General features: G+C 41.1%; 1 protein-coding gene across 1 annotated transcript in view; it reads right to left on the reverse strand.

The window, feature by feature from the left end:
• Positions 1-281: 281 nt before the first annotated feature.
• Positions 282-24220, reverse strand: part of PKP2 (plakophilin 2) — a 47077-nt gene continuing 23138 nt past the window's right edge. The window contains exons 6-13 of the mRNA XM_063319540.1: positions 21685-21862; positions 12446-12563; positions 9463-9624; positions 8614-8787; positions 7850-8003; positions 5373-5562; positions 4362-4449; positions 282-2810 (exon numbers count right to left, since the gene is read on the reverse strand). Coding sequence (XP_063175610.1) covers positions 2742-2810; positions 4362-4449; positions 5373-5562; positions 7850-8003; positions 8614-8787; positions 9463-9624; positions 12446-12563; positions 21685-21862 — 1133 coding nt within the window. The 3' untranslated portion in view covers positions 282-2741. The remainder of the gene's footprint in view (positions 2811-4361; positions 4450-5372; positions 5563-7849; positions 8004-8613; positions 8788-9462; positions 9625-12445; positions 12564-21684; positions 21863-24220) is intronic.

The raw sequence follows: 24220 nt of genomic DNA on the forward strand, positions 1-24220 counted from the left end.
CAGGGGATGCCAGGTGCTTTGACAGATCAGCAATACTGGACAAAGAGAGCTGTAACAGATTTTGTAAGTAAAAATAAATTATTTGCAGGAGCACTCTGATGCCAACAGGAGCATTACACAGCTTACCTTCAGTAACACTCTCCTGTTGTAGAAAAGTCTAAGTCTCTGTACCTAGATTTAATTTAAAAATTAATTTGTCCTTTTAAAGGAAGGGCTAAGACTTGAAAATACATTTGCTGCAAGTAGGTCCACTAATAACAACAAAGACCAAACACAGATTTTTTTTTTGTATTTTTTTATTATTATCTTTTAGTATTTCTCTGACTAACATTCTTTGCTTTCTTTGGAGTCCTGCTGAAATGTTTCTGATTGCATACAAGTAGGAGATCAGTTGTAACAAGGTGGGTCATTGTTTCTCACCCCGGTTTATAGCTTTCAGTTGTTGCCAGGGCTGATCGTTTTCTTCGTAACTTCTGAACACCGCTTTGATTTTAAAGGGATACGTTCAACAGAAACAACCCAAAAAGTTTGCACCGCATTCTTAAGGACATCTTACTGGGAGTTAGATATAAGAAGTAGGGAATTTGAAAATGCTCAGCTTTGTTGGTGTTTTGTTTATTTTAAACAGCATGTGAGTTTCACAGAACTAAACCAATACTTGAGTATTTCTAAAAGCCCCCTTCCTGATCTTTAGACTGCAGTTCTTCATTCCTGTGCTACACTCTATTTAGGTTTACTCTTTGTATATTAATCTGGCCTACAACTACTTTTTGGGCAGTAAAAGTAGACTTGTCCAGATTTCCTGGTGTTTATTCACTCAAGGCACATGCAGTGCTACTTGGGTTAACAAGTTAGAAGAAAAAGCTAAATTTTAATTGTCTGTTTTCTATCATATTTTCAAAAAATTATAGAAACAATTTCCTCAACATGCGGCACTGTTATGTTCCCTTCCCCTGTGTTGTTTTTGGACCTGGAGTATTTTGAAAACAACCTCTTAACAAAACAATAGTATTTTTAAAACCTCTTACCGGAATGCATTTGATTTGAGTTATTCAAAGCAAATGTGGAGGACTAAAAGACCTCTGAAAATGATCTGTGATGGGAAAGCAGGGTTGTTTGCTTACCTCCCCAGGAGACGTTCCGTTCTGCGTGCACGTGAGGGACCTCCTGGGAACCCCACAAGAACTATGTGCACCTACCAGCAGAATTTAGCTCCCCAATACCCAGAAATATGTTTGGACACAGTGCAATGCCACAATCTGCTGGTTGTAAGTTTCTGATAGGAGCTATATCTTTAGCCAGGGGTGCTGGAATGAAGAGTCCTGACGATCTGCTCTGTGAGGTCCCTACTCGAAGGATTATGCATCCCTTTCTGGATAAGAAGAGCTGTAATAGCTCCTGTGCCAGCAGTTCAGCGTGGGGGTACAGGATGGGCTCCATTCATGCGGGAAGGCTTGACAATACATATGCCAAAGTCTTGGTTGCCATAAATGCAGCTTGGCTCCCCTGCTTTCAGAAGAGTAATGCCAGATCACGTCAGCTGATAATCCAATCCAGAGTTTTATATATTTATATATTGCTTTAATGGGCAATTTAACTACTGGTTTGTTGAGATAAATCTAGCTTACTAAAGGTATCAGACGGGGTTTTTTAGTGCTTCTTTTCCCTCCCTGAGGATCATAAAATGGGAACAGCCTTCCGCTGCTTAGGAATTTTTCTCCTCCTGTTACCTATTCCCACACGCACAGACACAGTCCGTCAGTTATCACATTGCATGCAGTTGCTGCAGGGAGGATGATGATTTCAAGTAAGAGAATATGAAGCAGGATCAGATGAATTCCTTAAGCAGCACAGAGCCTTATCTCTTGTGTGTGTGCATCCATTTCTTCAAAAATAAAAAGGCAAGCCTCTACTCGCTTTACTATATAGAGATTAACAACAGAATTGTTTTGAAAATGCAGTTTTCTTAAAATAATCACTGAATCACCAGCAACTAGTTCAGCCCAAAGTGTCTGAAACATATTGGTTCTAGTGAAAACCCTTTTCCTGGACACAGTTATAAATTCCAACAGCCATGTGAGGGAGGATGAGAGGACCAAGGCATGATGAGACTTACGTAAAATCAGTTTTGTTGCTGTTGCTCATGAAATCTCAAAGGAAAGAAGCTTAAGAACCAGTGAGCACATGAATACAAGCAATACAAAAATAATCATTTTAACTTCATTAGTGCTTTTATAATGCAGGTAGCGAACAGCTTTTTGTGTTTACTCACAGAGTCTGGAGATTCTTATTTAACGTGCAAGAAGAAACAAAAAGGTGAAAAATTACTGTGTCCTGAGCAGTGCACTTGCTGCTTACCCACTGTAGAAAACTATCCGTATAAAACAGTCTGAAAAGAACTTGCTGTCAATCAGCATTTCAAACCTCTCTGTATAAATGCCTGTTAGACAAAAGGCAGTCATCTGAAGCTCTGACTGGGGTAAACCTGGATGAAGCTTCACTTCAGATATCCTGAAGAATCCATCTTTGGTTATTCTTATATTGATATATACAGTGACAACAAGGTGATTAGGATTAAAAAACTCAAAACAGCTACCCTCTGGTCACTCAAGTCTTATATAAAATCAGCCTCTTTTTTTCTGAGATACTTCCTGGTTCGTGATGGCAGCACCAACCATGTGAAGATAGTTACGTTAACTGACAAAAGATCTCATTTGTCTTCAGTGGTGTTACGATCTGATTCATTCTTTTAGTGAATTATAGGCTTTTGTGGTCCGGGTGTTGATGAAATCAGCCTTCTTAAAGTCAGCCTTTGGAATGAAAGAAACAGAATAATTCGTTATTTTCAGCCTCCATTCTGCAAGGGAAGGATGGGTTCAGCTGTCTAAAAGCTAGGTATGGAGCCATGGTGGTACGGGTACCGGGAGAGTCCTCTACAGTAAACAGAGACAGAAGAGGCATCTCCCAGGAGTGACTCCATTCAGTCGAAGGTAGGGGAGGTGAATCATTGGAGTTGCTCAACTCTCTCCACCGACTGTACGGGGAGCCTTTTCTTCCAGCTCAGCTCCGCAGAATCCTAACCCTTAGGTGACTAACGTCAGCTGAGATCAACCCTATCTGAAGAAAGAGTACAGGGCACTGGCAAAATGACTCAGGATTTTATCAGTCTCCTTTGATCAAGTGATTTCTGTTGCTTATTAAACTGACTTTTCAAAAATGGGTAGGCATTAGGTAGCCTGCAGTTTTCAGTGCTGCACCCGGTATCTCTAGGGGACACGATTTGCACAGGAACAGCAAGTAATCAGCATTTTTTGAAACTCAGATCCAAGAAATGTATCTTATAGGCATACCCAAAGTACCAGTGATTTCAGAAAATTCACGCCATCAAGGATATTGCTGTACAATAAAGTCAGGAATGTAGTTGCAAAAAACCTAGAGTTTATATGGGTACAGCTCCCTTATTCTTGAAAGCAGATTTCTGGTTTGTGGGGCAGGATACTGCTGAGCGTGATGCAAGACTGTCAAAGGACACTATAGTAAGTAACTTTTTTTGAGTAAATTTCAAGAAAACCTCTACAAGAAGAAACAAGCTGACTAACAAATGCTAAAGGCTACAGCTTGAAAAAATGGCATAGTTTTAGGTTATAGGGAATTTTAGGTGACAGAAATTCTGAAAAACAAGACAACAAGGAATGAAGAGAGTTTGAAATGCAGGTCGAAGGTAGGTAGGTGTAAGTCAACCCAGCTGTATGTTGAAAAAGCAATCATAGAGCTTCAAAAGGAAAGAAACAAACTGGTTTGTTGGCTGATTCATGCTGGTCATTTTTTTTGTTTGATTTTGACTGTGTCGGTAAATGTTTGCCAACACCTTTCCCAGGTCCTACCTTTTTGCCTGAATATAACTAACACCTGGGCTTGCAGACCATACAAACAACACGGAGACCAAAACTGCTCTGGTTTTAAAGCAGGGAGCTGCCTCGCCCTGCCTTTGCTTTTGCTGGCACCTTATGGCCTCTGTGTCAGGTGGGTTCCAGTCAGTGGTGGACGGACACCTACTGTGCATCACCAGCAACATTTTTCATAAACTTTGCCGGCGCATATAAAAACCACAGAGGGAGAGAATCTGAACACAGATGAGCAAAAATTAAGAGTATGCCTTACGTTTGCAGGGTTTTGCGTAATAGGAACACCACATTCAGAGACAACTTGAAATCCTATCGTAGGATAGGATTCTGTTTCTTAACAGTGAAACGTCACTGTTTCTTAACAGCGCAGAAGTGCTAAGGGCCCCAGAGGACAAATGAGAGGGTTCTAGATCTGAAATGACAGATTAAATGGCATTGCTCTAACCCAGATCTTACCTTTTTGTAAGCGCTGTGGAGATCGGTATGTGACCACAAGGAGTAGAGGAGGACTGAGGCAGCCCTACTAGCTTTGCTGAACATGTTACTGCAATTTTGCAAAAAGAGTGATAGAACATGTTTAAATTCTCACTTCATAATCACAGTGCACGTGCAGACTTCAGCAAATGTAAACTTGTGGCATTGTTTCTGTCTCTCCCTCCTCCTAAATGCTGCTTTACCGCTCTTTAGGTATTCTAGCACATTTCAAGCTGTCCTGACCACTGAAACAAATGCAACATCCCTCCCTGCTTCACTCATTCTTCCAAATTAGAGAGAAATGAAGTACTCTATAGCCTTCATCTTAGAGCAGCTATCATACGATTCATATTCAGTTGAGGAAAACACACCTCAGCATAGCAAGCATTTGAAAGGATCTTTCCAGCAGGTAAAATCGCTGGTTAGGTAGATAGGATTTAAACTATTTGGAGCCTCACGAGGCCTCCTTTACTGAGATGAATTTCCTCTTTCATTTTGTAAAAAGAGCGGAAGGCAAACAGAATAATTATTCGTATTCACAGAGCATTAATTATTCTCTTTTGAGTAAACATTGGTTGCAGTGATTACATATCAAATAATGATTAAAGGAAATTCAACTTCTATTATCTAAAATGCCCCTTGATAAATAATTTTTAAGTACAGTTCTATCAGCTCTATTCTGCTAAAGCTTATCAGGGCTGTGTTATAAAGAACAGGAAATACAGAAAATTTTGGGGGACACATAAGGTCTGATGGTCAGCCACTATATATATTAGAATATAGATAATATTGTGCCGTCATCTTCTGAGGAACTATTTAAAATGCTGGAACTTGGCAAATTTAGCTGTGGATGGAACAGTTGTTGTAAGAGATTTTTCTGTGTTTCCCAATAAGTGCAATTCCATTTACATCCCAGTCACTTGTTTAAGCTGTCCTGTACCTTAGGGTGCAGTGTTTTTTCCCCTCAAGTGGTTGGCTTCTCCCCCATCTTACCTGTCATTCATGCTGATGGTAATAATCTTCGGTAGGCCATCAGCACTCAGGAGAAGCCGAGCATGGTGAGAACTGCTCTGTGTCAGATTGAACAAGGTGTAGCAGATGGACGCTGTGGTTTCACAGACAATATCAGACTCCGGGACAGACTCGGGAAGTATCGAGACCAAATCAGGCAAAACTTCTCTAGCTACAAGTTGGAAGAGAGACAAGCAACTCCATTACTAACAGGTGCAGATTTAACTAGGGGTCCTACAAGACCTTGGTGCTCCCTTTATCAGCTATCCAGGTGCTGTGTGCTCCCACAACAGTCATGCTTTCAAACCTGCATTACATCCCCTCGATTTAGGTTAAGCTGCATCTGTGCTCAATTGGACAGTATGCATTTTGCCTCTTATACACAATACATTAATACCTCGTGTACTGTAGTGAGGTCCCTAGGCATGTTCTAGCAGCAGGCTGCCACTTCCCGAGAAACCCTGTGTGTCCCACAGGTAACGATAGGTATACAGATACAAAGCAACCTGAGAAAGGGTGACTGCACCGCTATTTTTACTGCTGAACTTCTCAATGGTTGGCTACAAGGGGATGCACACACTCAACCTTCTGAGATGGTGTGTAAGCTATCTATTTAAGTAGAATGTCCTATTCTGAACTCTGTTCCTACTCAAGAAACACCACATCACTTTGACCACACTGGATGCGACCCTACCAGCCAACCAAGCAGCAAACGATAGCTCTGGACAGCAGCTGAGTCCTACGATATACTGTGAGATCTGTGCCATGTGGACCGGAGCTGATGGACAAAATTTAAGCAATAGGATGTAGCCAGCTGCTCCCACTATAAGAAGGACCACTGGGCAATAGTTTGGGGCATTTTGGGCCATTCTTCCCTCCGTAACCAGAGTTTCACTTGGACAGAGCACTTTGCTCTCCATAAGTTCTGTTCATTCCTCCTGGTGGGTGTGTGACAAGGTTCATATATATTTAGATCAAATTACATCCAATTTAGAAAAGGACCTTTAAAACTGGATGAACCACCTGCTATGCTAAGTATCAGTCAAAGCAATTATGTCAGACATGATAGCAGATTTTTTCTTCCATTGGTAAATCAAGGAAAGCAATTTTTAGAAAGTGTACATTTGTCAGTGTCTTGAAAACATCTGTTCAGAACAAATGTTATTTTTTCAAGTAAAATAGGAGATTTTATGACGTTTTTCAACCGTTTAACTTTTAGGGATTATTCTCGATTTCATATCAAAGGTTCATTTTGCTTGATAAATATAGACACTTTATTTAGGAAACAGTATGCCTTTCCAAATGTTTTCCTTTGGCCAAAATTATTTGGAGAATTTGACCTGAATTCACACGTGTTTTTAGTCAACCACAAAGAACGCCTTTTCACAGACAACACGTTCACCTGAAATCCCCCCAGTTCTTCCTACAACGGGTAAAGCAAAAGAATGACTGTGAACAGGCAAGATGCAGCACCTTTCACCAAAGCTTCATGCGATTCTGTCTTTCCCGCATTCTTTCATAAATTGTTTTTCCTGATGAAATCCCAACTTCTCAGGTTAATTCCTACTCCTTCCGGGGGATTCACCACTTGTCATTTTTAACACCGTATGGATTATCCCTTTGTAATCAGACCAACAACATATTATAATATTTTCATTAACAGGGAATGTTTTCTAAGGATTAAACAGTGCCCAGGAGACTGTTCTGCAGAATTCTGGAGGTTAATCTGCCCCACGAGGCAGCTGTGTGCCTGTAATTTTCCCTTCCCCTTTTGAGGGAACACAGAAAAGAACAACAAATCTGCAAATTCATTTTATCCCATCAGTAGGAAAAAATTTCAAATATACATTAAACTGAAATGAGAATGCTCACAATAGAAATAGCTTCTGATGTAAAAATAATGGTAACATTTTAGAAATAAGGTCCTCCAAAAAGACTCAACTATTTTCTCTATAGTATCTTCTAGTTTCCATTCTCAAAAAAACTTATGCAGGAAAACTGTGTGAGCTGCAAGTTTACAAAGCTTTGTGTCTAAAAGAAGAAAATACAATTTTCACCTGAAGAATTAGAGATGTTCGATGACTTGTCCCAAAGGATTACATAGCTGTGGCAGCACAGAACTCGGCACTCACCTTCCTTTACCATATTTTAAGCAGAAGAAAAACTCCCTCTCCAAATCTGTGTAGATTTTACTTCCATTATGTATTTTTTTGAAAGTAACATCAATGGAAGTATCTAATGAGGAATACACAATCTAAAGAAAACTTGAGGTTAGATTCTTTCTTAGGCAAAACTCTTAATTTCAGCCCTGTATAAAGACTGCAAGTATCTGGCCCAAAAAATCTACTAAACCCACATCAGTTTTTTGACTGTTTTTTTTTTTTAATTTAAAGAAGGACAGCTTAACACAAAGAGAACAGAGAAGGAAAGCCCAAGGGACAATGTTAGTCTTTGCTCACCTATATCACTTTGCAGAGAGGTGTTGCGAGACAAGTTCCTGAGCAGTGAGACTGCTGTCTTCTTTACTGTTGGGTGGCTTACATGCAGCATAGTTCGAATACTTGGAAGGCCATTTGCCTTCAGAACAACAGTCCGGGCCACCGCAAACGGCATCTGTTATAAGGCATGTGGCAATAGTGTGTCACTACCATGAATGTACAGCCTCATAAACAACCACAGCAGCTTCTCTGTATCAATTTAAGCACCTTTAAAATGGTTTAAATCCAGAGCTACATATGAGCTGCATCAGAAGAGGAAGGTGATAGAAAAGAAGTTTTGAGCCCTCTTTCTCCCGCGTGCTCTTGGCCCAGTTCCTCAGCCGAAACATGATGAAGGTCATTAGTTGATTCACCATGAAAGTGATCCGTGGTTGTGTCAGAGCCTTCCTCTCCCCACGGGACTGGTTCCACAAAACCACTTTTTTTTGTGTGCTTTTAACATCTATTTATCCCTCATTGTGCCCTCATTGGGCAAAATTCCACTTGTGGAGATGTACAGAGTGAGAAGAAGCAGTCCCCATATTTGCCAACCAAGAAATAGCCGCACCGCTAGTTATGATCTTCCCTTCAATGTTCTTCAATTTCCCTGATCAGGTCTGTGAGACAGTGAACCTGCCAGTGGTTACCTGGTCTCAGTGCTGTGGCTGTGTTGCTCTCCAGCCCTAAAACTCTACGCATTTACATTAAGAACTAAATGACAAGGAAAAGAAAAAAGCTTGACTCACTGGTCCAGTGCCAGCTGTGAGGTTCTGAAGAGCTCCCAGGGATGCCTCCTGGGTATAGTTTCTGGTACTCTTTGCTATTAAGGAGAGATATATCCTAATCAGTGTGGAATGCCAAAGCGATTCAACACCTCTGGGATTGCTCTTTTCCTCTGGTAGCGGGGTGTCCTGCTGCTTCTAAACATGTAAACAGATCAAGCCTTTAGAAACAGTGACCTTGTATGACGTACTGCATCACAAGCTAAACTAGCTATTTTGTAACTTTCTACGACCAGATTATTTTCAGATTATCCAGTTGTGAACTCAAATGGCAACGTGTAAAATTTCAATATTTAATTATACTGGTCATCAATCCTTTTCCTTTCCTTTCCCCCTCCCCTGATACCTGTTTTCTCTCCAACAGTTCCCGGTTGCCAGAATATTTATGGTCTGTACCATATGGCATCAAAAGAAGAGATCTTGAGATAGACCAAGACCCAGCAAGACACGGAAGTAGCAAGTCATCTTTTGCTCGTTTCAGTGGTGAAACCATCACAACGCCCACGCATTGGCAGGCGACTTGCACAATTGCTGTACATGGTACAGATACCACTTCGATCCATCAGAGGGAATGGAACTGAGGGGCGGTATTCCTCAATCAATGAAACACTGAATTGCTATGTCATTTTCACCATCAGCAGCTGGACAAGATAATGGGTGTTAGGAGAGACTATCAATAAATCTGCATTTTTGGGGCAAGTGTCACACTACCAGATATATCAATAACAGATTGTTAAGTAGATTACAGCCTTATTCTCCAAAAGTTGCTACAACCGATTAACAAAACAAGATGTAACTAAACATGTCCTTTACCTCTTTTACTTTTCTGCTCCGTGTCCCAAAACAGCCCGGTGTTTTATCATTGCTAGAAATATTTCTTCTTTGCATATATATGCTCTGGGCATAGCTCTCAGGGAGCTCTATCTCTAGCTGGTAGGAAAGATTGTGAAGAATGCACACACAGTTTTCTGTGGCCTAAAATAACAAAAGAATAGAAATCTTGAAAGATTTGGCATGTGTTGAAGGGACATGTATAGACTTGGGAAGACCTTTCATTTTTGGATCTTCAACAACTAACTGCAGAGCTTCTAATGGCTTACAGAAGAGCTAGTCTTCGTGCCGGTGATCCACAAGACTGCATTTACACTGATAAATTAAACATGCCCTGGGATGTTCCTGAACACTGAGGCCAACTGGCACACAGGGCTTGCATTCGCAGCGGGGTACAAGCCTGTTGGAAATGGTCCTGGGACATCATAATTCCTGAATTGTGCCTGGGGATTGTTAGGACGAGTGCTATTTGGCCTAAACCGTAAGTGTGCCAAGGAGTGTTTAAGAGCTTAAGAGTAAAGATGATCACGTACACATCTCGCTGTAGTGTCAGCAAAAGGAGAGCTTTGTATCTTTCCTAAGGAATCTTTCCTAAGGAGGAAGTACTTTTCTGTGGTAGAATGCTTTTTTAAATTAGATGTGCCTTTCTGAGCATGGCTAAGGTCAGGTCTACAACTTCTAAGTGATGAGTCTAGTGGCAAATAGCTTTATTACCAGTTCCTGCTTTTTTGACAGTAAAAAAGCAACCAGTGATTTTAAGACAAAATGCAGCAGGCAGCTATTGGCACAAGTGTAATGCGTTCCCTGAAGCTAATGGCACCGAATACAAGGAGATGGAGAAGCTCAAGTAACTAATCCTAGAATCGAGCTGTAAATGTGCAGTAATTACCACTACACAGCACAAGTTATAGCAGGCACAGTAGAAGTGCCTCACAGGCTACGGCTAAACTTCTCATAAATGACAGCTGGTCTCACTCAACTTCATCCAGCTAAAAGTCTAGTCTAAGCAATGTTCAGGATTTGTCTGCAGACAATGGTGGGAGGAAAAGAACGAGAGGAACTGGCTTCTGGAGGTGTCCATGTCCTTATAGTTACTAGCTTAGGCAGAATGTACAGCTTCTAAAAGCTTAGGAAAATCAATCTCATTCTAAAAGATGTAAGCTCTTTAATTACACCGCCACTCAAAGAGATTTAGGTTCTTCGTTTCCTAAGGGGTATATAGCACTAAATATCATAGAACCATAGAATCATAGGGTTGGAAGGGACCTCTGGAGATCATCTAGTCCAACCCCCCTGCCGGAGCAGGGTCACCTAGAGCAGGTTGCACAGGAATGCGTCCAGGTGGGTTTGGAATGTCTCCAGAGTTGGAGGCTCCACCACCTCTCTGGGCAGCCTGTTCCAGTGCTCTGCCACCCTCAGGGTAAAGAAGTTCCTCCTCATGTTTAGGTGGAACTTCCTATGCTCAAGTTTGTGCCCGTTACCTCTTGTCCTGTCCCTGGGCACCACTGAAAAGAGCCTGGCCCCATCCTCCTGACACTCACCCTTTAAGAATTTATAAGCATTGATAAGATCCCCCCTCAGCCGTCTTTTTTCCAGACTGAAGAGACCCAAATCCCTCAGTCTTTCTTCATAAAAAAGGTGTTCCAGTCCCCTAAACATCTTGGTAGCCCTTTGCTGCACCCTCTCCAGCAGTTCCCTGTCCTTCTTGAACCGGGGAGCCCAGAACTGGACACAGTACTCCAGGTGCAGCCTCACCAGGGCAGAGTAGAGGGGGAGGATGACCTCCCTCGACCTGCTGGCCACACTCTTCTTGATGCACCCCAGGATGACATTGGCCCTTTTGGCCACAAGGGCACATTGCTGGCTCATGGTCATCCTGTTGTCCACCGGGACTCCCCAGTCTCTTTCAGCTGAGCTGCTCTCCAGCAGGTCAGCCCCCAACCTGTACTGGTGCAGGGGGTTATTCCTCCCCAGGTGCAGCACCCTACACTTGTCCTTGTTGAATTTCACAAGGTTCCTCTCTGCCCAGCTCTCCAGCCTGTCCAGGTCTCTCTGTCTGGCGGCACAGCCTTCTGCTGTGTCGGCCACCCCCCCCCAGCTTTGTGTCATCAGCAAACTTGCTGAGGGTGCACTCTGTCCCTTCATCCAGGTCATTGATGAATATATTGAAGAGGACTGGACCCAGTACTGACCCCTGGGGAACACCACTCATCACTGACCTCCAACTAGACTCTGTGCCCCTAATCACTACCCTCTGAGCTCTGTCTTTCAACCAGTTATCTATCCATTCATCAAGCCCACTCTTACTAAGCTTCCCTATGAGGATGCTGTGGGAGACCGTGTCAAACGCCTTGCTTAAGGCAAGGTAGACCACGTCTACCGCCCTCCCCTCATCTATCCATCCAATCATGCCATCACAGAAGGCTATCAGATTAGTCAGACATGATTTCCCCTTGGTGAATCCATGTTGAGTACTTCTGATAGCTTTCTTTTCCTCCACATGCCTTGAGATGATGCCCAGAACGAGCTGTTCCATCATCTTTCCAGGGATGGAGGTGAGGCTGACAGGAAAGTAACCAGATTAATTTTTTAAGCTTCTAGCTAGCTCCCTGAGACAACGAAAAAGGTAATATCTGACTCTTTAAGTGTTTCAGTATCTCTGAAAGCTGTGACTTTCTCTCACATTTTTAAAAAAAAGACAGAAGTTTCTAGCTCTTTCTGGTAATTCTGAAAATGTTTTCCCAAAGCTAAGGTATGTTACTCTTTTAGATTGCAGGATAAAAAAAACACTTCAGAAAGCTTCTTACTGGACTTTCATCTTTGGTGACAGTTCTAAAAGCCCTGGAAATAAGTATAAGTTTGGCAGTTACATCACAACTGTTTCTGAACATTTGTTTCTAAACATAAAAAAAAAATTTCTCCTAGCAATTTCCCCTAGGAAAAGACCTTTCATCTCAAAGAATACCTTGTCATTAGGCTCGTGGTCTGCAATAGCTCCTTGAATATAATACACCAGAGAATCAATCAAGCCGTCGCATTCTCTCATCTTTTTCCTTCCTTCTGGGCCAGCAGAGCTCATGTTTCTGTGCAGGAAGGAATACGTTGGTGAGAAGAGATTTAGTTAAAGGTATTTCCTTGTGCTCCTCTGGCAAACTTTCCCAGCTAAATCTTAAAAGTACTGAAGTTAAGGTTGACTGCTTCCGTTCTGCAGAGCTGTAAGATAATCTGAGCCTCTGCTAAGCAAAACTTTTACTTCAGTGTACTCCCAGACAAACTCCAATACTCCAGAAAAACAAACTGTTGTGTTTGGATGCGTAAGGTAAGACCTGACTCAAATCTTCATCTCAAAGTTTAATTAATCCTTTTTAAACAGTCAAATAAACTAGACCTTTTTTCCCCATTATTCCATTTGTACTCATATTTCTACAATTTGGCCCAGTAGCTATGTCAAATATCAGAGGAAAGCTGCCTGTAAAAATTTCCATGCACACAAAGGTCCTTTAGCATTTACCTACGCCAAACCAGTTCTTGATCCAAGACGACCCATCAACAGACACACTTCTGAGAGTTTTAGCAACATTTGTACATTAACACGTAAATATAACTGATGTCATTTATGGGGCCAAATTCAGGTGTCAGTTCATGTGCTCATGGAAATGCTCTGAGGGGTGCTAGTGGGCAGGAGGGGACGTGAATGCAGCTGAGCCGGCAGGTCGGAGCGGCAGCCCGGCCCCAGAGCTGGGCAAGAGGCTGAGGGCATGAATCGCGACGTGGCTGCCACTGCCATCGCTGCCAGAGCAGCAGCGTGAGAATTATGAAATGTGCGGGGACAAGGAAGCGGAAAAAATACACCGTGCTCAGCTGATTCCCAGCTTCCCAGAGAAACTGCTGGCATCTAAGCAGAAGAAAGCTGAAGCCACCAGAAGCTGCTCAGTCAGAGAGGGGAATGCCAGATGCTTTCTGCTCTTCTACCACAGTGGCTCGGACACTGCTCCGCAGGCTTTCTGCTTCCTCCAGATGCGAAGGAAGCCACTGTTTGCCCGGCTTTCAAGTAACATTTTCTGGGCTTTGTGGTAACCCAAGTACAACTTGAAAATGAATTATGAAAGTGATTTAAAAACTCTTGAAAAGCCCAACACACACTTGCTGCTTGAAGTTTGGCTCTAAATAAGCTACTGATTTCCAGGGAAGTAACAGCTCTTACAATTTTAGGGTATAATTATTTTTACAACTGAACAAACTCTGAATTATGGAATGCTGGAATTATAAACCTAGGCCTCATTATTTTGGACTCCTGCAGCTCTGCTGGACAAAAGGCTACACACACTATCACATTCCAGCTTCTTTGTTTGAAATAACATTACACATAACCCAATCTTAGCATCCATCACAGAGAGGGACATATTCCTTTAGATAGTTTCAGGGTGTTTATTTTGCATGCTTACTTTACCCACTGGAAATTACAATGGTTTAAAATTTTATTATCAACAAAGCCAGTAAAGTACAGCTTTAAACTTTGCTGCGGCTTATGACTGTAAAACGAACATAGCGTTTTATATACTGTCAATGCGGCTCTTCTGTTTTTTTTTCCCCTGGGAAGTACATATTCAGATTAAATACTAATGCATTGTAATTATAGTTTTACTTTAGGTCATGCTGTTAATAATATCCCTATTTATGAGCTCATTTATTCTCTCATGGAATTATATATCACAGAGTCAATATTCAGATTCCTCAATATGGCCTACTATAGACATCACTTTGGAATTTAATTTTACCTATACATGTCACATTCGAGGCATGTCACCCTTTCATATGTTTATGGTTATGCTGACAGAAACGCACGTTACAGCCCTTCTAGTGCATAGCAAAAATAGTTTCTGAGGCACACAGACTAAAAATACTATTAAAAGATAAGCGTGGAATTTCCCTCGCCAAAGACACTTCATCAGATACAGTACTTTGTTTTGTCACAGTGCGTTATTCTACAAATCCCTGAACTTTTGACAACTACGATCATGCTGAATGGCTGTGCAAGGAGAGGCCATCACCCAGCCTTGCTGTCTAGCATGAGTATGGGGGCGCACGTGGCTTTATAGCTCAGGAGGCAGAGAAGAGTCTGAACCACAGGCACCGTCCTGTTCTGCAAAGGAAACGAATCACTCAACTCTGTTTCATTAAGAAGCTGATGCTCAACTGTTCATCCAGTCAGAGATACCAGTGTGTGTCTGTGTGTGTGTCCGTACACATATGGCCACTCCATTTTCCACCTTTCCCTGTTTCCTTATCACCTCAATGCGGACTGGGAAGGGAAGAGCTCCTGCTCTCCCGCTTGCCCAATCACAGTTGTAACCACCTTGCTCTGCATGGGGTCACAGTTGGTTTGAAGGCAGAGAAGAGTATTTCAGGCAAAACCTCAGTTGAAGATTTTTTGCTAATTAAAGCTTGAGAAAGCCCAGGAAATAAAAATATTATTAGATCGGAAAAACATAAATGTTTCTGAGAAGTGTCACAGAAACGTAAATTTAAAAAAAACAAAAACCAATTTTGAAACAATGGCAACATTTTGCCTAGAAAATTGCAAAACTGACTTTATCTTGGCTTCCCAAGATTTGAGGTTCCTGACAACTGGAATGCTTCTCTCTGAGCTCAGGAGTCGGACTCTCCTCTAGTGGAGCTCCTGGAGGCCTTGAAATACTCAGTGCTTGGGCGATTGCCATGGTTGGGCTGGCCCAGTATTGTGGCTTGTGGCAGCTCCCCTGGTGAGGCTTCAGGGTTATCTAGAAATCGTCAAATCTGCTGTGCACGTTTGTTTTACTAGCATTTCATCAGAAGTACACTGAGACAAACACATCCCTGGAAAAAAGGATCAGCTGGAGTCAAGATCAAGAGTCTTCTCATAGAAAAACTATTCTGCTACCCAATTCCTGATATCTCTACCCTACATCTGTATTGAAGGGTTGGGAGAATGCAGCATGGGGAGAATGCAGCCTTAGGGCAATTGCTGCTCGTAGGGATGCTCTCCTTTGAATGACTCAGAACTTATGTTTTGGGATCATCTAACTGTTAAAAATCTCTGACTCCTGGCATGCTTAAATATGTTAATCCCGGTGACATGCCCAAACTAAACCGCATGCTAATGTGGAGGCATTGTATCTATCTACGTGCCTCATTTATCTCATCCCGTATTTGCTGCTTCTGTTCTCTCTTGCACGCAGGCACGGTGTAACTACATCTGTAACCGAAATAGCCCTTTCCACGTGTTCCTGTGGCGTTTGTGGAGGATCAGCTAATTTCCTGTTGGGATATATTGTTTTGATTCAGAGATGTGAGGTAAATACAAAGAAATGTGACGTAGAAAAATCAAGTGTGATTTTGAAAGAAACAGAATGATAATATACGTTCAGTTAGATTGCAAATGGCACCAAATGAAAGAGATGCTCCCTTCAAGCCAGCAGTGAGTCACACACTGGCAGAGTATGTTGGAAAAGGTTTTTGCACTGCTGTGAATGATCTACACGACTGATAAGAAGAAAGCTTTTGCTCCTGGGACTCATTCTGCTAAAACTGGTAATTTGAATTTAACTCAATTACGTGATAACAGTTTCCTGAAGTAGTTTGGGAAATTCTATTCCCTTCATGACATACACAGTTCAAAAATGCCACAGGGAGGGAAAGGTATCCGGGGATCTACTTAGTAGCTACAGGCGCCAGGCTGCAAGCTGCTTGCTGGAAATAACAAAATTCCTTTCAGGAACGGGAGAGCAGATAAACTGAAGAGGAGGCAAGAGAAGATAAGAATGGATGGATATAAACTTAAAGGAATGGCAATGCTATGCAAGAGGCCTTGGTTCAAAGACTTGTTATCATCAGTCATTTGTTTTACGTTCTCTCTTAGAAGCTTCCACTATGAAATTGAGCTGCCATTATGCTTTTCAACACACAGTGAGAGCTTTGGCTTCACTTCTTTCCAGAGCAAATGGAAGTAGGTGCTTATGCAGCCTCCTGGTCTGAAGTGCAATTGATACTGCTTCCTCTGACTACAGCTTTCCACCATCCCTGTGGGTCACTGTGTAATTCATAAAGGGCTTAAAAGAGAGCTGGGACAGACAGAGGGTGAAAAATAATAATGAAAAAAGAAGCATTAATTCTATTTTACTACTAGGGAACCAGGAACAGAGAGGTTAGCCGACTTTTATGGAGACAGCTGCCAAGAAAGTTTTGAAGAATTAGAACACATAGGGCCACAGGATGCTCCAGTTAGAGAGCAATTAAAAAGGAGGACTCTGTAACGCAACGCAGTAGTTGCGATCACTTACTCCAACACTTAAATGAAATATTTTGCAGGAGGAAATGTGACCACTAAACATAAATTTTGGAAAGTTCAGCATTGCAGAACTTTTGGGAACAGGTATTTCAAGGTAAAAATGGAACAAGATCATTATCAGCTTTCAAGGTATAATACAGACAGCTTTCTACTAAGCCTTCCTTTTAATCAGAGGAAGAATCATGCCAGAAAATCACTTACGTATATAAATAATATTCAAGCCCATATATTCTGCATGCTGTTGGCACCTTACCCTTTCAGACTCAGAGGAGTATGGAAGAGGAGGCTAAGTATCTTGAAGATTTCTACCCATTTGTATAGGAACTGGAGACAAAACTATTACGTGTAGGACTTTCAGGCCAAAAAAAAGTGACTTTCTCTTTAAAATCCAACGAGACTTGTCTGCAAAAGTCTGCAATATTCCTCTAGATAGTTTAATACACCAGTTTCACTTGTTCAGCTTGTTGTCAGGCAACCAGCAAAGTCTTTTGATTTGGCTTATTCTGCCTGTTCAGGGCACAGTCCTTTTTATCGTATTTCAGGACTGAATAATACCATTATTTATTCTAACTGCTAATGCAGAATTGTGTGGTGCACACCTCTTCTTTTTATTATATTAAGTTTCATGATGCGTGAGTTCTTTAAAACTGTGTCAGAAGCAAAGCTTTAAGACAAATTACAGACCTAGAGAATGGGATTTAAGAAATCCTTTTAGCATCAGACTTCCTTATCAGTGACTGCAAAACACTGACACAGGCAGACGAAATTCAGGATTCCACAATACTTCTGGCAATAGCTGGCTAACAGAACAGGGAGGGTTCTAGTCTTTCACTCATTCCAGTGTTCGTATCTGCAATGCTATATATAGATGTGGTTTCACTTCTCCTCCTACAATTCTGTCAAAGAAGATGAAGGAAGCTTTAATTTATTAGTTGGTAACTGTGTGGCACAGTGCAGACACCCGTGCCAGATGAGAGTGTTAGATTTGGACTGTGGGTGTCCCTGTCAGTCAATAGGTGTATGTAAAGTTTTGAAAAGAAGTTTTGGCATTCTCCTATAACTAACTATGGTACTATGCATAATGCACTGCACTTCAAAGTACTATTTTTACCCTGTAATAGAAGCTGCAGGCTATAGACTTTATCAACATGCACAACAAACATGTTAGTATTACAAATGGGAAGACTAATTACAGATTTATATTCTGGCAAATATATATACTCTTTAAACATCTTCATTAGTAACATCATTTCCTCAGTGCACAGTTTTTCATTTTGTGGTGTGCTCTTTTAGTTTTCAGCAATTCTTTGTGCAGATGTTTTTTTTTTAAAATAATATATAAGGAAGGAAAACTTCTAGTGACCTAACTGGGGAGGTGCGTTAATTTCCAATAAAGAGAAGCAAGCTGATTCATCTTAAAAATGTTGGATATTTGGTCTGTACAAATACAGTAAGCCTTGTTAAAAACTATTCTCTGATAGAAAGTATGTCGGCAATCCTGCAGATCAACTTTACCTGTGAATTTTCAAGCCCTTTTTGTTCTCCTCTCAGTTATAATTTTTAGTGCTCAAGCTCTAAAAAGTGAGAAGTACTAGAATACGGACCTCATATTTTTAAAACAGGTATTTAATGTACAATGTATCCTTGGACATCTTGATAAGAGCAGTTTGAGAGACTTCCACTGACATTTTGTACAGAGTAAGGTATGTTCAGAATCTACTTTTATTTAATTTAAAACAACTCAGCTACTGTTACTCCTTATTTGTCTCATATCAAGTTGTGGCCAAGTTACCGCAACAAGCTCAGAAATAGTAATACCATGTTAAAACATGCTGGCCATCGGCTGGCACATAGGGAAGAGGTGGTTCCAGAGTCCAAACGCAGGAGAGGAGCAGGTCATGCCACCACAGAGTGGCACAACTAACAGCCAAACTGCTTTCTGTACACATGCAGCTTGGGCTAATTAATATGAAAAAAGACAACCTGCTTCATTTCATAGACACCACCACTAGCGTTAGCTGGAGAGATTTTAGTATGGGTAGTTAATGTTTCTCTCTATTTGCTTTTGAGCCATCAGAGTAAAGAGAAGTTAATTATTACTTAGAGATGAAGTTAATTAGTAGTTAGTGGGCTGGCAGGAGTTCCTGCAGAAAAAGGTGCTTTATTGTTGAGTATTTTGTATAGCGAACAATTCATTTATCTTCTGAAACCACCCACGAGTCAGAGCTGTTTACACAGTAAAAATTCATGCAATACAGACACAACTGCTCTGCTATAGGATGTGTTAGCAAAACAGATATGTGTCAGGCAAAACTGGGCAGCTCCCCAGCCTCTAAATTTCAAACTTAATTCCTTGTACTTTATTAAGAAGCCTTTAAAACTCAGGACATGCCTTTGCACTCATACGTTACTCATTAATTATTTCAAATTATGTCCTTTCCTGCATTTTTGCGTGTGCAAACAACAGACATGTATCTCTCATACTCATATTTGTATTTATTTAACATGCAATGACTTCAAACTCACAAAGGGCCACAGTTTTATGGACTGTTATTTTTAAAGGTGTTTTCATTAAAGGTGTGATTTTCATACTTCAGTCATTTAGAGGTGTGTTTACTGAGGCCTTTTGTGTTTCTCTGTAGTAGCTGCTACTGTGTTCATAAGGCTATTAGCTGATCGCAGTAGTAAATAGACAACTGTAAATCTATTCATCCACCCCATGGCTGCAGTCTGGCCTCAATTTAATTAAACTTGTGCAAAAAGTTGGACAGGGCTTACTTTGGTTTAAAAAATGGCTTCTTCCTAATTTAGGCTGAAGTCATTTTCTAATCAGTTTAGCTATAGGTACATCAAAGTAAGCATCTTTGGCAGCGTCTGAAAACTGAACGCTTCTCTGTGCTTGTATATACCATGCCCCCTTTCCAAGTCATCTATTTAGATGCAAAGTGATTATGGCTCAGGATTAGCTCTATGTATTTGTCCAAAGGGTCCTTGGAGATGCTACTGAACATAACTATTCGTTGTGGTTTATATGCCAAGTAGAAAGAAAGAGTGACTTGGCCCCAGCTAAGCTTATTGTGCTTACTACCCAAAGGACTGCTCCCTTGCCTGGTAATGCTGGTAGGACTCAGCAGGTATTACAGCATCTGAGCAGAACTTAACCAACGCAACAGCAGAAAACATTGTTGTCCCATTAATACCTAATGTTGCTGCAGATGAAGATGACTTGCTCAACCTTTGGAAAGAAAATTCCAAGTACGCGAACGCTTCAGGTGTCCCAGTGTCCCACCAATGACACCACAACTAATCCTTCACATGTGTTAGTGTTCTGGTAGCCCAAATGGCACTTACGGGGCTATAGAGCACTAAAGCGCAAAGAAAGGAAATTGTGAGAGAAAGCTGCCAACTTTGTTGTTCTTATGGGAAATGCAAACACTCCTGGGTGGCTGAACCAGAGACTGTGCTCAAAGGAACTGCCCCAAATGAGTTATCCACTGTAAACAGCATTACCAGGGCTTGAATAAAACATACATGACAGCAAATTTCTGTTGAGGCTACCCTGAAACAGTGATGTGTGAATATAGTGAGTTTTCTTTACTCTTCCTAGAAGGCTAGCTTCTTGTTTACATAGAATCAAACTCTCTAAATGGAGGCATGTGATGATAAAAATACTATTACTGCCTATAGCTGTGTTTTGCTCTAGCACAACTAAGAAACTGTGTTTCAGAGAAATACTGCTTTACCTGCTAAAGCCTAGGACTATTCACAATGTTTTACACGGTTACTTTTCAAGAAATGCAATCATAAATCTGTTCTGCCAGTCAGAAGTACAGACACATACTCAAGCTATCTATAAGAGTCTTAATCATTTTGAGTTTGTAGAGTAGGCATATTTTTATGTGACTCCAGAGGATAATCACTTCTTATGCTTCATAAATTTCAGAAATTAAAATGAAGCAGGAATTGTTTATGAAAAAGTTATTAACAAAGTTAGTAAATTACACGTACATGGATCAAAGAACTTCACATACTATGAATGTGTTGCTCTTGTATTTGTATCAGCAGATCATACAACTTTAGACCTAGGCTTTAAAGGTCAGCATGCTATACATCCACTAGAGCACTGGCCTCCCCAAGGGGTGCACAAGACAGTCCACTGGGGTGTGGGAAAGAAATATTTTTGTACCATTCATAAAAAAAAAAAGTGTTTATTTCATCTTTATATCATCCTTTTTAATTTCTGATTTTATGTATGTTTTATAATGTACATAATATATTAGTACAGTAGTACACGTATATAATTTATAAATAAATAAATATACATATACTGAGGGAGTGCTCTCAAAAGGTTTTTACTGATAGGGGTATATGATCAAAAACGTTTGGAGACCACTGCGTGGGAGTCTTAAAAGAACTTTAAAAAGCTCACACAGGTTTAAAGTTTCTTTTAAGTTACTGTTAGCTTTTCTCCAGTGCTAATTTGTAACACCACTCCTACAACCATTTAAAAAAGCTTTGGTTTTACTACTGTCATCATCAGCCAGGGGCTAATAGTAAACATCAGGCCAACAACTGTTATTCAGTGAAGAATCTCTCTGACTTCAATGCAACGATGCACTGCAACCAGGCCTCTGATTACTATTTCCTGTAATGCATATATTTACTCTGCGGGGTACCCATCAAATGAATATACAGGAGTTTATAAAGAAAGTTCTTTTCATTGTATCGAGCAGTAATTCTTCTGGTCTGATACACATGAGGCATTTCAAAATATGATCTGTATGCAAACTCTTCTTTTGGAGCCATCAAAATTCAAAACAAGAAAGAAAATAAGTGTGCAGGCTGTTGTTTTGGGTACCTCTAGGCTGATTGCTCACCTCAAGCATCCTGTGGCATTGTAGAAGATATCAGGATCAGGTAAAACACTTGACTTTGGGTAATCTCTATCTGGCCAGCCGGAGTAAGGAATGAGAACAGCTTCGGTCAGTGTCTGCAGGGCTTCTCTGATCAACAGGTGCTTCAGCTGGTCATTGGAGGACAAATTCCACAACAAACCTGCAATATCCAAAATAAAATTAGAGTGGCAGAAAGACTCTCCCACAGTTTGAAAGACCTAATCTCAAACTCCTTGAAGTTGAGTGAAGGAGCCTGCCTGGCACTTGATATCCTGAAGAGGAGCAGAAGGGGATGATAAGAGTTATCTGAGGACACGGAAATGGAGCAAAAAGAGGGGCAAAATTATCAATGTAATTAAAGTCAGATCCCTATATATATAGTCAGTCTAATGCCCAATTGAGAAGCGCAGTTTTCCATGGCTCTGCAAGTGCATTGCCCATCTGCAGCAATCATCTTTCCATTACCAAAGTAACACAAGTTAAACGGAGCTAACGCCACCAGAGAGGAATTCGTCCCTTCTGGAGGCCTGGCAGGACTAGTTGCACTTTTGTTGCAATTACCAAGTAAAGACCATTGAGCGGGAGAATAAACTTTCATGCAAAGAGGTACAGATGGTGAGTTTACAGCTCTTTGGAAATCTGCTGGAAGACAGAGCAAATTTGTCTAACGTTTGATGGCAAAATTCCTCATAGGAGGGAAAACTGTTAAATACCAGTTGGCTGTTACTGTCCAGACATTTGTCACTAAGGAAATCATTAAGTAATGCTATACACCTTGTCTGCTCACTGTCTCCAAACACCAAAACAAATCTCAAATACAGTCTTGTATAATTGATTAGCTTTGCTTATGTCCTATTCTAACAGATGACAATTCTTTTTAAAGTACTATTCCCCTGGAAAAAGACACGTATTTCTGGTTTTCACCACAAAGGCATTCATTGTTTCCCCAGCTTTCCACTCTAAGCTTCACAGTCCTCCTCCTCCAAACGCTGGCAGAATATTAGTGAATGTTCCTTTCATCAGTTCACAACAAAAAAAATGTTTCTTTTGTATCTCCTTACACTTTGAATTCAATTACAGCTATTGTGAGCAATAGTAAAATCAAAACAAAAGCCAGACAGAAGCAGCCCATTCCTTCTTCTGCGATCAGCTCTTCAACCTCTGAATTAGGGGATGAAAGGAAGAAGGTACTTTCCTGAAGGATAACTAAAGCTTATGGGAAATCAGACATGCCGTCCAAAGAGCACTGGTAAGGGAAGCAGGTTAAGACAGAATGGCACAAATGCAAGGGCACAAAACCAGAATATCATATTAAAAGGAACAAGTGCATTTTGAATTACAGACAGGTCTGAGATGTTGCTCACACTGTAAATTTTCCAAGAAAAATCCTATCTTTACCCACAGGCACTGTCTCACTGGGATTCAGAAGTGTTCTCTCAGTGGCATTCTGGGTGTGGAATAATTTGTTTACTTTAAAAAAATATCTTTAGGAGTGGGCTCTTTCCTTGCAGCTATGCTATAATGTATTCATAGGGGCATAGTTTTCCCTTAGGTGGTTATTTGGGAAAATGGGTGGGGTCTCCTTTTAAATTTATATTTCTTTTAATGACAGTTCTGTTTGTGCTGTAATCTTCCCTGCAGGAAAAAAAATTCTTTCATTTCTTAGATTTATGCTGCATGATAACAAGATCAAGAGGTTAGATATCACCTGGAGGCTCATCTGGCTTACCTTCAGAAGCTAATCTGTTTTGGTTTTTTCATGCCACAGCCATTTTTCTTTCTGTTCCTCAGTATGCTCTCCAAATACTACAAAATGCCATTTCTATCTTGGCTCCTGCATTGTCTCCAAGTGACATCCTCTCCTACTACGCAGGAGTAACCCCATTCCTTTCCTAAGAGATTTGCAAGCAGTTGTTTGTATGTCAAACGAAGGACAGAGCCTGTGGTTCCCTTTCTGTACTCCTATCAGTGATTGTATGAAGCTCGCAAATCCAGTCAATGTGACCTTGGGGAAGTTTCATTCCCCCTAAGAAGAGGTCATATAAGCACAGAAATTGCACAGAGAAACCAGGCAGCTATTTTCTGTGCATGGGCATTAGGTAAACTGGTCCACGGCAGCTTTCAAACCACTGTCATAAGCACAAAACCACTTTGGTGGGGGTACTGGTTTGGTGCTTTTAGTGCGTTCTCCTGGGATGCGCAGACTGAGAGGCAGGACACAGCACTTGCTATAACCCGTATTTATCTCCATACACTTTCACTGCTTTCAGTCTTTTCATTGGCTGATACAAGGCACACAGCGTGACCACGCTCCGACTTTATTCCTCAGCCTAGGACTTGGTCTGCATCTGCATTTCTCATGTGCCTGTGGAAGCATATAGAAAGGGATGAGCAGCCGCAGGTTCTTATGTGTGGGGAAATCAATACAAGGGAGTGACATTTTTGACGCTGGGAGATCTTTTCCTTACTTTCCTATTATTGGCTTTTTAGTTCCTCTCTGCACAGTGAGAGAGAAAGA

The sequence above is a fragment of the Chroicocephalus ridibundus genome, chromosome 1 (genome assembly GCF_963924245.1).
Source record: "Chroicocephalus ridibundus chromosome 1, bChrRid1.1, whole genome shotgun sequence".
Lineage (NCBI taxonomy): Eukaryota > Metazoa > Chordata > Aves > Charadriiformes > Laridae > Chroicocephalus > Chroicocephalus ridibundus.